At 36.3% G+C, this 19,551-nt stretch overlaps 2 protein-coding genes across 11 annotated transcripts; both read right to left on the reverse strand.

Moving 5' to 3' along the window:
- Window positions 1–267: 267 nt before the first annotated feature.
- LOC141905792 (palmitoyltransferase ZDHHC15-like) lies at window positions 268–7,126 on the reverse strand. 2 transcript variants are annotated; one of them, XM_074794824.1, is made up of 12 exons: window positions 6,949–7,126; window positions 6,660–6,686; window positions 6,093–6,187; window positions 5,885–6,005; window positions 5,521–5,590; window positions 5,195–5,227; window positions 4,967–5,087; window positions 4,748–4,880; window positions 4,253–4,379; window positions 3,200–3,283; window positions 2,070–2,173; window positions 268–1,600 (listed from the first exon to the last, which is right to left on the reverse strand). In XM_074794824.1, exons 1-12 carry the CDS (start codon window positions 7,061–7,063, stop codon window positions 1,542–1,544), a joined length of 1,089 nt encoding a protein of 362 aa, XP_074650925.1. In that variant the 5' UTR covers window positions 7,064–7,126; the 3' UTR covers window positions 268–1,541. The 2 variants fall into 2 exon arrangements, with proteins under 2 accessions (XP_074650925.1, XP_074650926.1); XM_074794825.1 differs by lacking the exon at window positions 3,200–3,283.
- Window positions 7,127–7,386: 260 nt separating this feature from the next.
- Window positions 7,387–18,792, reverse strand: LOC141905089 (SLAIN motif-containing protein 2-like). 9 transcript variants are annotated; one of them, XM_074793834.1, is made up of 13 exons: window positions 18,356–18,792; window positions 17,459–17,610; window positions 16,744–16,884; window positions 16,595–16,606; window positions 15,851–15,886; window positions 15,402–15,458; window positions 13,707–13,892; window positions 12,659–12,700; window positions 12,298–12,402; window positions 11,782–11,931; window positions 10,925–11,258; window positions 9,610–9,687; window positions 7,387–9,352 (listed from the first exon to the last, which is right to left on the reverse strand). In XM_074793834.1, exons 1-13 carry the CDS (start codon window positions 18,706–18,708, stop codon window positions 9,277–9,279), a joined length of 1,722 nt encoding a protein of 573 aa, XP_074649935.1. In that variant the 5' UTR covers window positions 18,709–18,792; the 3' UTR covers window positions 7,387–9,276. The 9 variants fall into 9 exon arrangements, with proteins under 9 accessions (XP_074649935.1, XP_074649943.1, XP_074649936.1 ...); XM_074793842.1 differs by lacking the exon at window positions 9,610–9,687 and adding an exon at window positions 10,345–10,379; XM_074793835.1 differs by lacking the exon at window positions 16,595–16,606.
- Window positions 18,793–19,551: the final 759 nt, after the last annotated feature.

A 19,551-nucleotide genomic window follows, 5' to 3' on the forward strand; every position in this document is an offset into this window, starting at 1 on the left:
ATTGATTAGCTCCTAACTGAAAATACGATCCATTCTCCATAGTCAGTAACCTGTCTGTGGTTTAGTTTCACGATCGGATATTTTCACAAATCACATATACCGTTGGTGGGTATAAGCCCATCCGATTATAAAAAGCTTACCAGCAACAATTAGGTAACTAACTACATTCTCCATTGATGTTGCTCACTGTAGACCATTTGCTTCGAAAGCTACTTTGCTCCCAAAATTAACAAGCAAATCAACTCCAAATTGCAAATAAATAAGTGAATTTTTATTTCGCAATCTCAAAAAAGATGTACAAAAATATTTACATATAACACAATCTAACTGGGGTAATTATCAATTAATAATAAACAATGACATGCTTCTGATTAATATAAGTTAAAGCAGTTAAAATTATTCTTGCAGTGTTGGGATGACATGTTTCTTAAATCTAAGTGAGTGAGAAATTAAGATTAACATAATAGAAAGCAAATGCAGTCGTAGTTGTGAAAAGAGGAAAAAGAAAAAAAAGAGCCTGAAAAAACTGGAAAAAAGAAAAACACAGAAAAAAAAGTCTTCGATTAACCATTCTTTACACTCAGAATAAGTACTTGTAAGTTCTCGACAGAAGTTTGTTCAATTTCTTTATAACATCGATATTGGATTTACGTCTCGGGTATACCAGCTACATACCCACACAATGGAAGCTAAATTCATATTTCTAAGAACCAAAATACGGCGTCATATTTCTAGGGGGGGCTCCTGAATTTTCGGGAAAACTAATTGTGGCACAAACATACAGTTCATAACGACTAACATATAAAATACATTTCTAACCCTAGAAAGAGGACATTTACGTTGATAAATTTTGTAGAGCGTGTAGCCTTTCGGCCAACCCCGGGAAAACTGGTAAATTCAAAACATAAATATCATAACCCGAATACCAAGTACCAAATTACATCCGATACCACTTGAATATATTACACATATCTTTGTTCTGTTGAAATATAATTGAACTACTTGAATACAATATTAGACTGAAACGGATGAAATTTAAGCCACGTTCATTTGGCAGAGGAGTCGATTCAAGTCAGCTTGGTCTGTCATTTGGCAGAGAACAAGTCGACTTGGTCAACTTTGTCTGTCATTTATATGGCAGAGAACAAGTCGACTTTGTCAACTTGGTCTGTCGTTCATTTGGCAGAATGAGCAGACTTGGTCAACTTGGTCTGTCGTTCATTTGGCAGAATGAGGGGACTTGAGTTAACTTGGAGTGTCGTTCATTTGGTAAAGAACAAGTCGACTTGGTCAACTTGGTCTCTCACTCATTTGGCAGATGAAGTTGACTGACTCAAATGGCTCTAACGGGAGCAGCAGTTGACTCGGTCAGCCAAACGAACGTGGCTATCGCAATAATAATCGCCAGTATGATACGACACAATCTGATAACACCATTCAACAAACCCTGCTTCCTTTTCTCACAACACAACACAAACTTTTCAGGAGAGAATTCACGTCAGTCTATTTCACCAGTACTATAAAAGCTGGACAGCAGCGTATCACAAATGATCATCTTGCGTATTTGCACCTTCGTTCGCAAATGATAACTTGGCAGGAGCTGAAATGAAAAATAACGGTTGTGAATCGATGAAGAACGAGCGCGAGAAACATTCGTTGGTGGAACCTCATTATAGAAGAGACCTGATGATAATTCATCAATTATTGCAAACCTAGATTTTCATCCGAAATTTAGATAATTTCTTACAGGGTATAACGAACATATTTTCTGGTGTCCTGGTTCGTCGTTATGAGGTCCCACTATACTGACTAGTCTGCATGGCCAATTCAATGAATATGATTACATACACCAATTATTACTTGGTATTTGGGAATGGTTACTAACTAATTCCGCCAAATTTCATTTGGTTGAATTACCAACTTGATTGATCGCAAATAGAGATGGGTCTACTCTATTCATAAACCGTAGCTCAGGAATTGTTAAACAATGACTGTGAAGCATAAACATCTTTGAAACAGCCACCATAGATTTCCAGCTTGAGCTTAAGACCAGGCAGTTAAACCCTTACCTGCATCATCATCAGCCTCCTCAGCCCAACGCTGTCGTTGAGCCAGGAGGTTATCGGTGTCTATATCTTCATTTCTAGTCGGGTACGTGACGCCATCACCGAGACTAAAACATAGAATACGAAGACAAAATAGTTTAAAGACAGAGTAAGACACCGGCTCAATTTGTTCCCAGCTTTTTAGCGACATGTAGAATTGACATACATATCTGAAACGAGCCGCATACTAAGATATACATAAAACTAAGCAGCTACATTAGACTATACAATCATTGTTACTTCCATTGAAAATACATGTATTTTTGTTGCTATATGCAAGTGGTGGTTCCCCAGTCAACCCCGCAATAATGTTGTATCCCTCAACTCAGCTATCAACCTACGGGCTATAAATAAATACCAAAGCATGGGATTTCTGCAAAGCACGATATGAATCCCATCATTACTTATTGTTTTTATAGACTAAATTACAAATTTCTCGACAGAAAATGGAAGTAACAATAAGTCTTCTTCAAGCTATATGACACATGATAATAACTCTATTTCAGCAACTCATAATGCGACAAGAAAATCGATTACTGAAGCTGAAAAACACACGGACAAAAAGCCAACTACAATCAAAACATAGTACATGATGACTAACTTTAATTTTGACATTTATAATAGTAGATGCTGATCAACGCATGCAGCTCGACCTGTTATCAACTAAATACTTATCGCTTTCAATTTATCGAAAAATGTTTCTCGTAGTATGTAAACACGGGTGATTCGAATCAAATCATACGAAACGCAGAAACCAACACCATTTAATAACGCAAAGTGAAAGGCGGTGCTGGGAGGGATAATACACAAATCAATAGTCTTATTTACCTCTACACCAAAGATGTGAAAGAACTTATTACCAGAAAAGATCAGAGACAAAATATGCAAGACACACGTTAAATATGCTTTCATAATTCTAACATAAATGTTTAGTTTTAGTAACGTTTCTTATCATTTGTTAGTTTGTGCTTAACAGCTAGTTCTTCCTGCCGGATGTCTTATGAGTTACTGGTTATTGCACTTAAAAACCGTCGCAAATATTCCTACAATTTTTTTGTTTACCGATGACAAACTTAAAGTTAGATCACATGTACCTGTTTTGAGTCGGTAAAGTCGATTCCATAGAATTGTAGTTACTGTGCACACCGCGAGTGGAGTACGAGACCCCATCACCAACACTGTAACCGAAACAAAACATAAAAGCACCGTTCAAAATATAACCGATAATTCGCAATCCACGTGCTTTCCTAGGTGCCTCTTGAATGTATAAGGAAGGTTCGAGTAGAATAATTTTTGAGGGGATAAAATGTTTTCGTATCTCAATACAAACCTGCTTGATATAAGTCGATTTTATCGATATATGTAACATCAAAAATCCAAAACCTATCCTCATTATGTATTTTTGGTTGTCTAAATAAGTAAACCTGTGCACGGGGTAAGATGGGGTCCAAATATCCGGGGTAAGTGGTGCGCAAATATCAAACACAAATGATACAGTAAACCTCACCTTACTCAGGCAAGGCTTAGTCGGACTTTTGACAAACTCGGACAAAAGCGGAATCGTATTTGTGCGAGTTAGACGAGGTTTACTGTACGATCCTAATCCACTTTTCATGTTGTCTAATAAATAAGTTGTAACAGATATTCTGAGTTGCAAAACTTCCAAACATGCTTTTTAGGTGCTACCATAAATTAAACAAACTGTATTTTAAGTAGTATGCGCTTTGCTTGTTTATGAAGTCTGCAGGAATAATCTTAAAAATATTTACGATGATGATGATGATGATGATGACGATGATAATAGTGATAATGATGATAAATCACAGACAACAATGCCGCAATACTAACAAGGTCTATATGAGAATGACCCTTTAAAAGTGAAGGATGAGACTACACCATAAAACCTGCGACAGATTAACATTGAAATGGAGTCCTTGAATGATTGTGAAATTATATGGATTTACGTCAGAAAACATGGGAGTCTGTTTATCAATGAATACACCATATCTTTCATCAATTAGAGATCTCAGGTTTTATTTAAAGTAAGCAGTCATCATCCTCAGCAGGGCTTCTTAATCGTCTAAACATTCTAATCGAAACGTGACGAAAACAAAGTGAGATTTCCATTACAGACATATTACACTTACGATGTGGCGATTGGCAGAAACCAAATTTTCTTGTTGTCTCCGAATATTTCTTGGAAATTGGCCCCTTTCCCTAAGTTGAAACCATTCTTATCGGGTCCCGTGCGGAACATAGGAGCCCTAAATGATTCTGCAATAAACAACAGCAGGAATGTTATACAATGGCAGCCAATTTTCATACCATTCTTAGAAATGTTCTGAAAGAATAAACTTTATATAAAGCCCAACGAAAACAATACATGGAAGAAACAAACAATGCAGGGAAACAAGAGAGTAGCCAGAAACATGTTTCAAAACATTTCCTCTCAGTGTCATATGTGCATTTACGAGAAACATAGTTTTGGGTAAGAAAATTTGCGAGGTCAAATTTTTTTCATTCAGTATTTTTCTGAGTTTCCCTGTGTCAAGCTTGCGTTAAGCTTAAAGTGCAAGTAAATGAAAATCATGACAAAACTGATTCCCATCCAGTCCGCACTTCTTATAGATTATAGACATTACCTAATGTTGATCGATTGAGTGTAGTGAGATAACAGTGGTATCCGAACAATGATATCAAACTAATGGAAAACATCACAGCAGCGAAAAATAAAAACAAAATGTGGAACTTTTCCAGATGATCCTTCAAACCAAACTGCAATGACAAAGGACCGATAATCTTTATTGGATGACCAGTTCCTATATACCGATATATTTATCAGAATGAATGGGTAAACTCACCTGCCAGAATTCTATGAAGTATTTTAGTGATGTACAGCTGACAAATAAACAGTAAATGAACGAATAGCCCAAAAACAGCACGAAAAACTTGTAGTTGGTAAAACATACGCAGTTATTCACCCTGAAATGATAAGTATGTCAAGTGATTTTTAAAGTTTGATTTCAGAATTTCATCATGGCTTGGCACTAGATTTCACATTTCTGAAACTAATACAAATGAAATCTTACCATGGACAGTGGTGATCCATTTTCAACACACATCTTGAGAAATAGACAAGAAAAACACTCAAAATCAAGCAGAAATTGATGGAAATACAGCATTTGGTCTGTTATAATGCCACTGTTGGGACCAATGAAAAACACGGCGTTAAAACCAATAAAAAATACATGGTATTTTCATTGAATTTGAGTTAGATGGAGCAAAGTTGTTTTCCATTAAATGCTGGCATCAAGCGAGTAATTGAAAAGGATGGTATTATAACGGACTTTGACTGTAATTGGAATAAATTCTGTTTGTAATAAATCTCAGGTTTGGTTGTCGGACTAGTACTTACACTCCACATACAGAGCAATGATGCGCACGATCTGGTTTCAAACATTTACACTTCTCACAATATCTATAAGCTGAAAAATGCAAAATCATCATACTAAAAGCAGCTTTCATTTTCCCTGTGAAATGTCAGAAACAAGATCTAAGTATCGAATATAATCAAGTTACATAAATTGTCATATTATCTGAAGACAATAGATAAGAAGCCTGGGTCCAGTTTCATGAAAAAGTTTAAGTTTGAAATGTTGCAATTTAAGTTAACTTTTTCATGAAACTGGGCATTGGTCGGATATCAAAAGCCGATTATCGTTTATCAAAAATATGACTATAAGTTCCATTTGGCTAGACTGAGATTGTCAATGATTTACCTCCTGTTATAGTCCGACACTGAATTGGTAAATTTCGACCGTATTTTGCTAGTATACTACGTTGGTTGTCATCGCTTTCCTCATTGTCAAATTTCTCGGCGTCTTCCGGAGACAAGAAGAACTGAAATATGGAAAAGATACGCATAAATATTTCTACGTAGACGACAGCATTCGTTGATAAACTCTCTTTTAAACTGTATTCACCGACCTGCCGAGGTACTGTGCCGATTTTGGTAAATATAGCTTTTCCGTAAGACCAGAAAAACATGAACAACAAAGGATGGTAGACCAGTAAATATAGCACTGAAAGGTTAGAACATAATAAAATTGAATATCTGAAAAACAAACAAATCATATAAAGCTAACACAATGCCTTGTTCCGTTTATTACAGATATGCCCTTTTTCTAGGCCCTTGAATTTGTAAAAGTTGTTTCGTCTATTTGATTAGAATTTTTTTCCTTTCCAGGGCATCCACCCCCAACTATTGGTACAGGGTTAAGACTCAGCGATGTGCTATCAATTATGTAGGACAGGTCGGCAAATTGGTAAATCTTATACATACAATCTACAAATATCTTTATAAATATATGATTACTATCACTATTAACACAAAAGCAAGTTAGAATTTTTAGTGGACATTACACCATTGTCACCATGGTTACAATGCAATTGTCACTAGCCTAGGGCATTTATTTATCCACCGATTTGTACTCCTTAACCTTGAGAAAGTGATCCCAAGTCTTGAGACATACCCACACTATTACAATTACTTACCCTTTTCTACTGTGTTAGGTACAGTTTCTGAAAAATAAAATAGTTCAAAGTGAAAATACAAAAAACCAACAACACTAACAGCTCAAGTCCAAGATACCACTACTCAATAGTGGTACTCTATTCAGAGAAAGTCAAGTGGGAAGCGGAGTGAGTAATCTAGGAGCTAGTTTAACTAAAGTTGGAGCCTGAATAAGCAATAAAAGACTACTCGTCCCGCCCGCATCATCGGGATCAGCAGGACAGAAAATGAGATTTTTTACGGCAAAAAAGCCGAACCTATAATACTCACTTATACACAGTACTACGACATAAGCATAATACGACCATAGAACAACCGCAGTTATAAATACCACTGGAAACCATTTGATTACACCCAAACATCCCCGGACAATCTGTGGTGCCATTTTAATTACGAATTCTCATTATTACATTTATTTTGACAGCGAAACCATTGTGCGCATACACTGATGACGTGGTACGCAAATTCATGCGGCTCTCTGAATACACAGGCAAGAAGAATTTAGTATTAGTAGTAGTGGGGCTGCTCCATTCGGGTCTCTGAATACTCACTCAAGAATTTGTCTGGAGATGGGACTGCTCCAAGCTGGCATGAAATGGAAACCGCGGTTATAATTATAACCGCCTTCAATTTGCTCACTTTCCTGCTGCTGAAGAATTCTATAAACCCAATTTAAAAAAAGAACTCAAAATATGAATGAATGAAGATTTTATTATGAAGAGATACCTTGTGAAGCCAGCATTCAATTAATTGTATAAACAATTCTGTACGAGTACATTTTTTCATCATGATTAAATATATTTAACCTATCTCTTCATCGTTTATAACCCTAGACACAATTGTCAAACTCATTTACATTAAGTTTACAAGAATCCATACTAGCAAAAACAGTCTTATTTTATATAAATACCAGTATGATATCAAAATGTAATCACTTGCCCTATGCCTGAACAGGGGAATATACCAACTCCCTAAACGTCTACTACGATAAATATATTTACTTATTAGAAAATGAGATTTGTACCGTTTTTGCTACTATGGATTTTTAACTATTTGAACGCTCATTCGCAAGATGTCATTAAATTCTTGAGTTTTTTATCAATTATGTGCTAAGACTTTGCAGTGATTATTTGAATCAAACCCATGAAAACTCGAGAAACAAGATCGACCAGATCTATTATGATTATAACTAGCTAATATACCGTTGTATTTTTGCTAGAAATGAATCAACGAAAAATCTCGAGTTTTGCGAAAGAATTCTTTTTAGGGTTTTCATATTAACGGATAATTAAGTTACGGTATTCATTGATGATTACACTTATTCATTATTTCTTAAGAACAACGATATTTACAATCATTACACGTAATATTTGAATCAATCATGACAAATAAATTATAAGAATCTCCCGTCATATACATCACCATCCTGTACAAATCGCGCGATGCCGATATACCGTGTATGTCATAATTCTCAAAAGTGTTCTATTTCATGAACGAAGCAGCACATTATTATTGCAGGCATGAAATGCAAAAAATATCATTTTCGCCGAATTTTGACACATCATTCAGTAAATAATCACTCCTTATAAATATCTAATGAATCGCCCCATTAACAACTATGTACCTTTCATGGTCTAAAAGTTTCAGTATAAAAGAATGGTGTCTATTTCTAGTTTAAGATTAACCGGAGTAATATCCATAACCGCAATAAGATCAGGAAAACTAAGTTTAAAATAGACATTTTCATTAGCATTTTAAACAGCTGAAAAAAAATTAAGACAGACACCTCAGGATATCATTACAAGAGGGCAAATACAGAATGATTTTAGGGGCATGACCAGATCACTTCTACAGCTTTACCAGACTTTATCAGACAACTATTGTACATAATGAATATACCGGTAACAGATCCATCGTCTAACCGGTACATAAACCTAAACATAAATTACTTAATAGGTCAGCGAGTAAAACAAAATTAACTTCTAAAACGTAATTGATTTGACCTAAATAAAAAAATCGAATTGCTCAGGATCTTCACGGGTTAAAACATTCCTCGATATCAATCTTACATAATATATTTAATAAATAGGTAGATATTAAACACGTTAAAACTTTATTACTGACGAGACGTGCCATTAGTTTTTACGTTCCACGAGTTTTCGGAGAGTTGTTACGAACACGATTACAATTACACGTAGTACATAGATAGTGAAACGATGTTTATGCCAAAAGCCATGAATCTATTCGTAAAGCTGGTTTGGCACCGATAAATGATGAAGACTCTGGTTTATTCAATATCTTTCACTTTTAGATAATTAGTAAACTATATTTATCACACTTTGTTATGCTTACTATCATAAATATTGATAACTGTCATATTTCCAATAGAAAACAAATATCACATATTATTCTATTTAAAGAGAGTTGAATCTCCACAAATTCGGTCGTTCAAAAAATTGAATTAACATCGTTCCCATTCCACAAAAATCCTTTGTTTCCTCTTCTGTCCAGATGATAATCATCGACAGCGCAACGAATGAGGAGATCGCACGCAAATAAAATTGTCTAGTTCAGCCCTCATTGGGGGCAATATTAGCATTAAAAACATCCTTCTTTCCAACTGTCATCATGAAACGACAAGTCCTTTCGGTAAGTCGTCACCGGGAGACTTGACCTGCAAAGTAAATACTTTCAATCAGTCCCAGTACAGACAATTAACATCATTAATCATTAACAGACAATTTACGTTCATTTATTAAGAAAAAGATTTAATGATTAAGATTTATCAAACCTAAGTCAGATGTCAGTAAAAGTCTGCTAGAATCTGACTCGGAAACTGATCCATGGTGCCAAGCTTTCTTGAATAATATACAGTCGAAAATATATAACAACCTGGGAGAAGGAGCTATGACACATTGATAAAGGCCTTACATGCTAGCGGTTGGATTTCCGGAACGTTGATTAGGCGATACACTCCGCGTTCGTGGACTAGACGCACCAGAAAAACTGCTATTAAGATAGAATATATAGAAAAACATGCTATTTTAGGTGATACTGAAAGCTGAGGTTACGATATAAATGAATCGGCATCTTCACTAGAACGAAAAATTAAATTCTCGAGCGTTTATTTAGAATCCCATAATTTATACACGCCGCAGTGTGATATGCCGTTACTAAGCAATTGAAATTCGAACCAAACTAAAATACTAAGGCTAAACAAAAATGATACCTTGTTTCTCCGCAGCGGCCGGGTCATTATTATAAAATATGATAAAATTTGTAAACAGTTCATTTCTATAGCGGCCGGGTCTGTTATGGTAAAATTGATCACGATTTTTAAAAAAGTAATGTATAGGGTAGATAGGCGGCCGGCCGGGTCAACATTTAAGCTCAGCAGAGCGGAGAAACCAGGTATCAATTTTTTTTAGCCTAATTCTAAGTTCTAGTAAAAAGGTCTAAGTTAGTTGCAGTGTCAGGAGCTAAAGAATAAGCTTGATTACAAACAACGAATCTTATCAATATCATGCAATCGAAATACAAAAACAGACAACAATAATCGAATATATATTGAATGAAAGTACGATTAAGTTTCAGGATCTAGAATATTTCTAAATGTCCGGGATAAATATACGTATATTTTCATCGATATTCTATAGAATATTGAACCTTATTATTTTTGCGAGTCGTAAGGTTTTGTTATCCTGAAACGGTTAAAGTGAGAATGGTAGAAGAAAGTTGAGAAACGAACATCTTCATAATCCTCGCTTAGATCGGCAGTAGTTCGCTTAATATATTCGCACGATATACAACACTCACAAACAACTGTACGATACTTTAGAGAAAAAAATCCACAGAATTAGATCAAAATGCGTCGCGAACTAAAAGGGGTTAACGAATCGTTACTTTCAAGCCAACATAAGCAACATTTTGATTTAATCAATTCACAATCAATGACGGAGGGGAGGTATTATTGAAATCGTTTAAAGTACCAATCATCTGAAATGCGTTGTACGAATCCACTGAAAAAATAGTGCAGCAGTAAATAGTAAAGAGTATATCGCATGCGTCAGAATCAATCCGACCGGTCGGTGATTGTGTTAAACGGTTTGTTACAGTTGGTTAGATCATTGATTTGAACGTTCGATATTAAAAGCGGTGAATTCTACCGGTGTAGCGCTAGAGCAGATGAAAATCGCCCGAAAAATATGAATATGATATTTAGATGATTTATGATTGAATTATTCACCTTCGAGCGACGGGTATCCCTCGTTTGGTCGGTGTGGTCATTCCAGACGGACGCGGAATTCCGACTTTCTTTGGACTGGGAATTCCTGGACGTCGTGCTGTAGTCGAGGGTGACGTGCTCGGCTGACGAAGCCCGCGGGCCGGGGTCGTCTGCCCCGATGGCGACAGGCGTCCGTTGATTGATGAAGCCGGTGACCTGCGACCGGTCTGGCCGAGGGGTCGTGTAAGATTTTGCGCGGGAGACGTGGCTCGACGCATATGCGATAGTTTAGAGTCACTATAATTTGGTCGCAATCCGCTGGATTTCAAGTTCGGGAGACTCCTACGAGGAGTAACTGTAATGAAAAGTTATACGTAGGTTTTAACCTTAGTAGCGTTGAGATAAAGGTAATAAGAATCTTGTAAACAAGTCTGTTGGCTGATTTTATAAAAACTGTGTTTTTATAACATCATTATTCATCATTTATCTAATGGTTCTAAATCTTCATATGATTGTCAAAACGATTTTGACAAATTAAGGACTTTTGATAAGCGTTAAGTTAGCTGAATTCAAATTACAAGTCTACATTTTGGAAATTGGGGATTTAATTAAAATTTTGCCTTCCTTTAGCTTTGTCGCATGTGCAAATGCTTACGCCATGAAAATTATCACTCAGCCCAACTCATGGAATCCAACATTCATTGAATATGACTAAAATCTATTTGAATAAATCTCAGTATTACAGTATTACACTATTATCTAGTCTTTGATCCTACTAGCCCCAGTTGCCTAACTGTTCTTATATTTTCACCAATACATATGTCCTCCATCAGCGAACTTTTTGTTTTTCGATATGAATAATGTTTTGATTACCGTACCTATAGAAGGCGGTTCCGTTAAATACTGATTACTACTGTACGGACTCTCAGACGGACTACTCTCATTGCTTCCACTGTTCAGCGAATTGTTTGATGATGTTCGGCTGTTAATGCTATTCTTCCTGTGTTGAGGCACGTAGTGTACATCGGCTAGAGACGAAAAGCGGAGATAATGAATTTTTCTTAAAAACATTTTTCCCTTTGGTTCAATTCGACAATTTTAGTCATGAAGTGCAGCGGTGAAAGGTGACAAAATTTTAGAGCATTTAGGCTAAAAAATTGATACCTCATTTCTCATTTCTGCTGAGCATAAAAGTTGACGCTGCTGGCAGCCTATCTACCCTGTACATAACTTTTTTCAAATCATAATCAAGCTGAACATAACAGACCCAACAGCTATAGAAATGATTACAAGTTCTTTGCAACTTTACAAAACGACCTGGCCGATTAGGAGAAACGAGGTATCAGCTTTTTTAGCCTTATAATCGATTGACACAGCAAGAGATTGGTACTTACAATCAAACCTACATGGACTAGAACGATTAGAGCTATGAGAGGACTGCGCGTCGTCATTCTGACTCGATAAATAGAACCCTCCACCACCGAGTTTCGATCGCGAAGCTGCAAAAAACACCCGTCGTCGTTTTTTAGATCGTTCAGTCATAAATGAAAACTTAATCTTCGGCCCTCGACGACGATTCTTTTCAATTCAAAGCGTACAGGATTCGAGAGAGAATCGTGAAATATAGATTAGAGCGAAGGATCGATTGTGAAATTCGTTGCCCGAGTGACATTATCGATTGCGGGTTAAAGGAAAATCACTGCAAACGCACGCGTAGAAAAAAATTATGGTAAAAACATGTTAGTTTGAACTCACATTTTCTCGATCCGACCATAGGTGAAAAACTTTGCCGTAAACCTGAAACGAGACGAGATAAATTTATTCTCTCCAAATACAAGTATAATATTGTACAGGGTCCATTCTAAGCACTTGTACGATTGCCCGGGACAAGCATATTATCATAAGGGCAAGTAGGTTATCATTATCACTTGTCCTCCGGGCTAGTGAAATTTAATGTCTCAAAAGCTTTTTGCCAATCGATACAACAGTTGGTCTGCTTGTGTAGAGCAAGTAGATTTTTGAGGGGGGCGAGTAAAATTTCAGATATGCTTGCCCCCCGGACAAGTGGCTTTCATTCCTTAGATTGGACCCTGTACAACAATTAATATAATGATATATGAGACAATTTTCCAATATTCTATTCCAATTTATATCTTTACAAAGATTGGCGAAGATTGTATTTCATCATATGGTCTATAATAGGTATATGCTAAACATGACAGGTCTGAAATGAGAAACCTGGAGAAATTGATATCATTAAACCAGAATGAGGAAAAGGGTATAGAATCAAACCTATACGAAACCATGAAGAGTAGAAAGAGCCGTTACGACTTATGGCAAGGAAGATGTACAATTTCTAATTTCAAGCTAGAAATCGAAGCCCAATACGATGGATATGATAGATGAAAAATCCCACAAATAGAAAGGTTTATTACAGCAGGATCCTTACAGATCTGTCATTTGGATACAAGGAGTAAACCATTAAATTGGTGGTTTTTGTTAACAAATTTCTTAATGCTAACAAAAAATCAGATTCTAATTCAGTAAACGCTTAATTGGGTCAAGAAAAATCCTAGTCCCAGCTGTATCGATCGAGGGATAGTTTACTGTACAACTACAAACATTTTTAAATTGAACAAGTTTAAAGCAGTTTTGGGCATTCTGCTCGAATTAAAGGAGTTTCAAGCAACACCTTTATAAAGAAATTTCTGTTTAAAAGGAGTTTTAAAGGAATCAAGGAGTCATAAGAACCCTTTATTAAAAGATTATTGGAAATATTTCAGGTGGTTAAACGATAACTTACTTTCTTCTTGCATTTTAGCGAGCGTTTGCACGTCCAGTATTGTCGTCTCCGGTTTTTTGTCGCCGGAATCGCTTCCGTTATCAGACGGAGAAACCGAGTCGACGTTATTCGCCGGGTAGTTATAGTCCGATATACGCGGCCGGCTTTTCTTCGAACGAGTAAAAGTTCCCGTATCTACTCTGGTACCTACGTATGAAAACAGACAAAAATCACAAATATCAGAAAAGTTATATTCGAATACGAATTCGGGTTAGTAAAAAATTTTGAATTGAGATTTTTAAAAGTTACAACATGGAATAACACAAAGATAGGAGTGAAAAAAGATTTTGAAAAGACATACTCGAAAATCATGACAATTTAAATACATAAATTCTATTGAATAAACCAGTTTTTTAATTTAAACCCGAGAGGTCACAAAGTTTAAACTGGCCTGCATGTTGATCACCAGAATTTATCGATCATCGCAATTTCTTACTCATAGTTCGAAAACTAAATTCGGGACTGATAAATTAAAAATACATCATACATTATCAGCGTATGATCATGACTTCAGTGAATCATTAGTCGCGGCAATCATTATAACACTTCAGACAGAATGAAAGGCAATTGATCCTGAAGTTCCAAAGCGCGTTATAAAACGAGATCGCTTGAATAGTAGATTTTTACGGACCTACGATTAATCATTTTCAGCCACGGAGACAAAAGCTTCGATCGGGCTTCCGGGAAGCATATGTATCGAGGCTTGGCTTCGTATAGACGTGATATAACTTCACCACTTTTTCACCGGTAGCGTTCAGTTAAACCACGTCTACGCGACCACGCCGTTGACACAAGCTCTATGAATGATGAAAGCTCAGTGTTACTAAACTGAATTAATGTTGTTTCATGCCAGCAGCGTTAGCATTCGAAATCAGGACGAAGATCCTAATTTTTTTTACATTTTTTTTAAATGAACGATCATGCTACATTACATAGTCTCCAAAAACAGACATTTAATAATACTGCCAAATACTCCTGTAATTATGCTATATATATAGTGCTTATTCTTTTTTCAGGTGACATTTTCATCGGAATTACATTCAAAGAATATGTTCATTCTAGTAACTGAGAAAAGCGAAGGGAATATTGAAAACGTAAAGATCGAAGATATTCTATGGTTATGAAGGTGGATACCGGAACGAACCATCACCTGGAGAATCAGAAATATAATCATCTAGATAAACAGCGTGTAATAGGAAGAAATTATCACTGGCTGGCGGCCAAATAAATTATATACACACCAGCCCTTCATAGTTCCGCGAAATTATTCGAATTACTGGTGGTATTCATTTTATTCATTCATTCAAATTGTATCTGGTTCAACAGTATTTTGCATTCTTTCAACTACTTGGTTTTCAATTTATAGCTAAGTTTTTAATTCAACTTATGCATATAACGCGCTAGATTATTGTAAACCGTTCTAATATAGTTTGCATATACGCCAAGTTACGGGGGTCGATTGCGTTGCTCTTGTTAGAAATCCAACTTAAAAACTTCTCGACCGAAGTGAAGTCCACGGAAGACGATTTAACCGACTGTAAAAACAAGTCGTTGAAGATTTAAAAAAACCAAGTAATTGTAGAACTGGCAGGCAGCTGACTCAGGAGTATCTGACTACATGCTAGGTCTAAACCAGCGTAATACGGATATAGTCACCTATATCAGACCAGATGCTATCTGGCGATAGGTCGACATCGGTATCACCAGCGCCATCTGCAAACAAAATAGCAACAAAATTCTCCGTTATGTAACAGCAACCACATCTCATAAACCCATAATTCTTGACGTTCAGTCACACACATCCCAGACGAGAGTCTCTCTAGTGAGAGAACATAAGAATTTCAATGATTGCTTTTACGATTATAGAATTTTCATATACACGTTATATTGGCTTTTTATATATAATAACTTGGTTAAATAGATCACAATGATAATCAGCCTCTTCCGCCGAAATCTTTTGCTCATATATAAACTATTGGATGAAAGCAAGAAAAATGTATGTACAGCCGATATATTGCTTAATCACTGAAGCGAATGATATTCAATTAGATTGTTCTCTGAACCGAGAGGGAAGGGAATCCCTAGACCGACGAAAACGAGCTTACAAATTGTCTCTCCATTTACGCATATCGTTACATCAGCTGAAGAATAATTATGACTTCATATAAAAATATTCTATATCGAATTTCAAAACTTAAGCCAAAAACCGATAAAACCCAAAACGAAGGTTTATGACACTTCAAAGGATGAAAGTCTGGCTTTGCATTGAAGTTCGTGAATCGATATCAACGGTCTATTTTTAAATTCCTCGCTTTGAGGTTGGGAAAGTATTTCTCATTTCTGGTTTACTCTGGTTTACTCAATATCGACGTCATGTTGCACGCATTAGGAGTGTGAATAGAGTTCACTGTGAACATGTGTGTATGTGTGTGGAGGGAGCTGTGAATTATGAGTGGGAGCGATCGAGCTTTACTCAACATACACGAGTGAGTTCACCAACGATGGAGAAACTACTACCGATAACGAACTTCCAGAATGAAGTAGTACAACGTCGTCGCGGAAGGAATGAGTGTTCATTCATTTTTGATTCGTTCATTCCGATCGCGGTCGGAATTCCACGAAAAAAGATTAGGTATATACGGTATATAGAAATCAGAAATACGTATAAGACGAAAACAAATAGCATCGTAAAAGAGATAGTAAAACAGAATGAAATCTACAACAACAGTGGTAAAAAGTTACTTTAAAAAAAATTTGAAATTTTGACAGCGCCACCTTAGTATTATTATAGTAATTGGTTATGACATAGAAAAAATACGACAAATTTCTATATTACGATAATACATTACCATTTCTTAGGCCTGTTTGGGAAAAAAGAAAAATTAGAGCAATATAGTGTTAGTCAATAAGTATATAATTTGTTGCCGATATTAGCTGCTTGCTTGATAAATCTATAATACGTAGAAATAAGCTAGATTGTTTCGTGAATATTACATACCTAATCCAGCAACTAATGGTTGCTTAATAATGGGTACTCCATTTGTTTTTGGTGTATTGGTACTGTCCCCGAGTGTATTATACGGAGCGCTGACCGGTGAAGACAAACTCGCTAACGTATGACTGCTTGAACTCCGTGAAACTATAAAACGTGTTTTAGAAAAAAATCATAAATTAGAAGATCTCTACCAACAAACACATGTTCTACCGAATAAACCTTTACAAACACCGTGGACTGGTTCTTTGATGTACAAAAATATTGCCTCTTGAAGGCAGACTTAAGAGGAAAATGTTCAGAACTCTGGGGGCCAGTTCCATAGTCATGGCTTAGACTTAAGCCCGTCTTAGTTCTATAGCCATTCTAACAACTTAAGACCAGTTTTGTGATTTGAGACCACTTTTGAACGTAAGTCTGAACTATGGAACTGGCCCCTGATGTAATAAGTTTTGAACAAATACCTGAAACGTTATTTTCTATTCAATTCTATACTAGCGCCCTAAGATCAAATTCGCTTAAAAGTTGTAATAGCTGGGATGATCATTTTCTCTATGACTTATCTACATGACTACCTATCGGGATACCAAACTCGAGCGACAAATTCAGTAATATTACCGCTTAAGCGAGTTTGACTTGTATTTCTAGACAAAAAAATCTAACTTCATTCTTAATTGTGGCGTAAAAAGAAAAATATGATATCTGCAGGCAAGACGATTACCTCTTCCACGTGTAACCTCTTCTAGTTTATACACCAGCGACCGGCGACATGTCTCGATCTCCGGACTAGGATGTTCGAATTCTTCCCGCAACCACTTGTACGGAGTCTGCGATTTCTGCGATGGACTCAGTCCTTTTGGTGACTTATACAACCTGATAATACAAACACAACTTAACTTGTTGCAAATTGTCCCTTTCGAAATTTATTTTGGAAAGTAGCTCTGCCTTCCTCAGCAGCCTAAGCAATGGGATTGTAAATATTATCTTTTAGTAAAATTTAGGCCTACCAACTTGACCATTGACCAGTGTCAATAGTACTAGAATATAAATTTCCATCAGGCTAGAAATGGACTATTCAATGATGTTTAGTTTATGTGTTTGACATGTATTTTCATCAACATTTTCAGGTTCAGGTCATGAAGTCAAAATTAGCCCATAATTAGTAAGGATAAGGAGGTATTCTTCTTTCAACCGACAGTCCATTATACAGAAAATTAATCCAACAGCACTTTTTCTGATAGGCCTGATTGGGGTTTTTAGTATTTTGTTTGTAAAAGCGAGTACCTACGAGGAACTGAAACAGGGAAAAGATGACCATAGTTAGGCGGCAGGGCTACAAAAAGAGTTAAAATGGGATGCAGGTTGACAATAACAAATCCATAATAGAACATCATAGATCTCGAGGTATAATGTAATACAAAACAATACAATAGAACTCTATTTGTAAATTTCACAATAAAAACATTCAAAATGATAATCAATGTCCACATACAACATGACAAAGGTATACACGTTCGTATGGGGTTTAAAGCCCCTGTGAGGGAAGGATTTCTCAATAAAGATGTTAGAGGGACCTATGCCCAGTATCAGAGAACCAGACACACGTTTCTCTGCTTACCAATTTTCCTCATCATCTTCATTCTGAAAACTGCAATCGACATCGATCAAATCCACCGATTCTAACGACGTCGAGTCGGTCGTCGTATCCTGCTTCACATTTTTACAATCGTTATTTAACGTATATTTCGGTTTAATTATCTGTTTGTCGATGATATCCAACGAGGTGTTCTGATTTTCGAAATCTGACAGAATTGACAGATCCTGCTGCTGCTGTCTGGTCGTCGTATTGTTGACATTATTATCAGTTTGTTTATTCCGCAGGATTTCGTTCTGGCGTTCTAGTTTTTTCACTAACTCCTGTAGTTTTTTCACCTCAGATTCTGGATCAAGTGTAGCATCGTATCCATCCATTAGATCGCGTTTACCATTAAAATTCGACGCATAAATCCAAAAATAAATCTCTAAATTCACTCATTTGACATCAAGTCGGCCATTTTGTTCTGAAACAATTACGCATGCGTAAAAGACGTTCGGTGATTGCTCGCATGCCAGTGTTTGCAATTCTAATTCAATATAGATTATTTGTATCAATAAAATTAAATTGAATTCGACAGCTCTTTCTAATCCTAGAAGCAACTAAACCACGGGCTTGTGATGAAACTTTTTTGCACCTGTCAATTCTGTTCGAACTAGATACTGAAATGATTGCGAGTTTTTTCGGCTGAAGTTAACAAGACACAACGTGTGCCCCGGCCAGTTCCATGAATAAACTCTTAGGCACCCGCTTGATGGAGCAAACTCTCAATTTGAAATTGTAACAAAGCCAAATTCTAACATATTAAATAAGCCCTTTCACTCGTCGATATGTTAATAACAATGACTTTGATATATTTCTTATAAGCGCTTTACATCACTAAACAATATCAAAGCCGGCCTCTTTACAACAAGATAAAATTGACCAGTGAGTTGAGATAGAATTCTCTAAATGTTATTCAAATGGAAGACCAAAATCAATCAACAAAAGTGTGAGTTAATTTTTGATAAAGTTTCAAGCAGTTTCACAACCGTCGTCACGTACGCCATCACAGTCCTCGTATTGACTTTATGACATCTGGTATTTTCATTAGCGCCTAGCATTTTGTCAGGCAGTTTCAACACCTGCATAGAGTCGCAGATAATAGGCTTACGTACTGGCCTGACTGGCTCAATCCTCTTTCCCCGATACAAATTACTAGAGAAGGCAGATTTTGTTAT

Source organism: Tubulanus polymorphus, chromosome 5 (assembly GCF_964204645.1).
Source record: "Tubulanus polymorphus chromosome 5, tnTubPoly1.2, whole genome shotgun sequence".
NCBI lineage: Eukaryota > Metazoa > Nemertea > Palaeonemertea > Tubulaniformes > Tubulanidae > Tubulanus > Tubulanus polymorphus.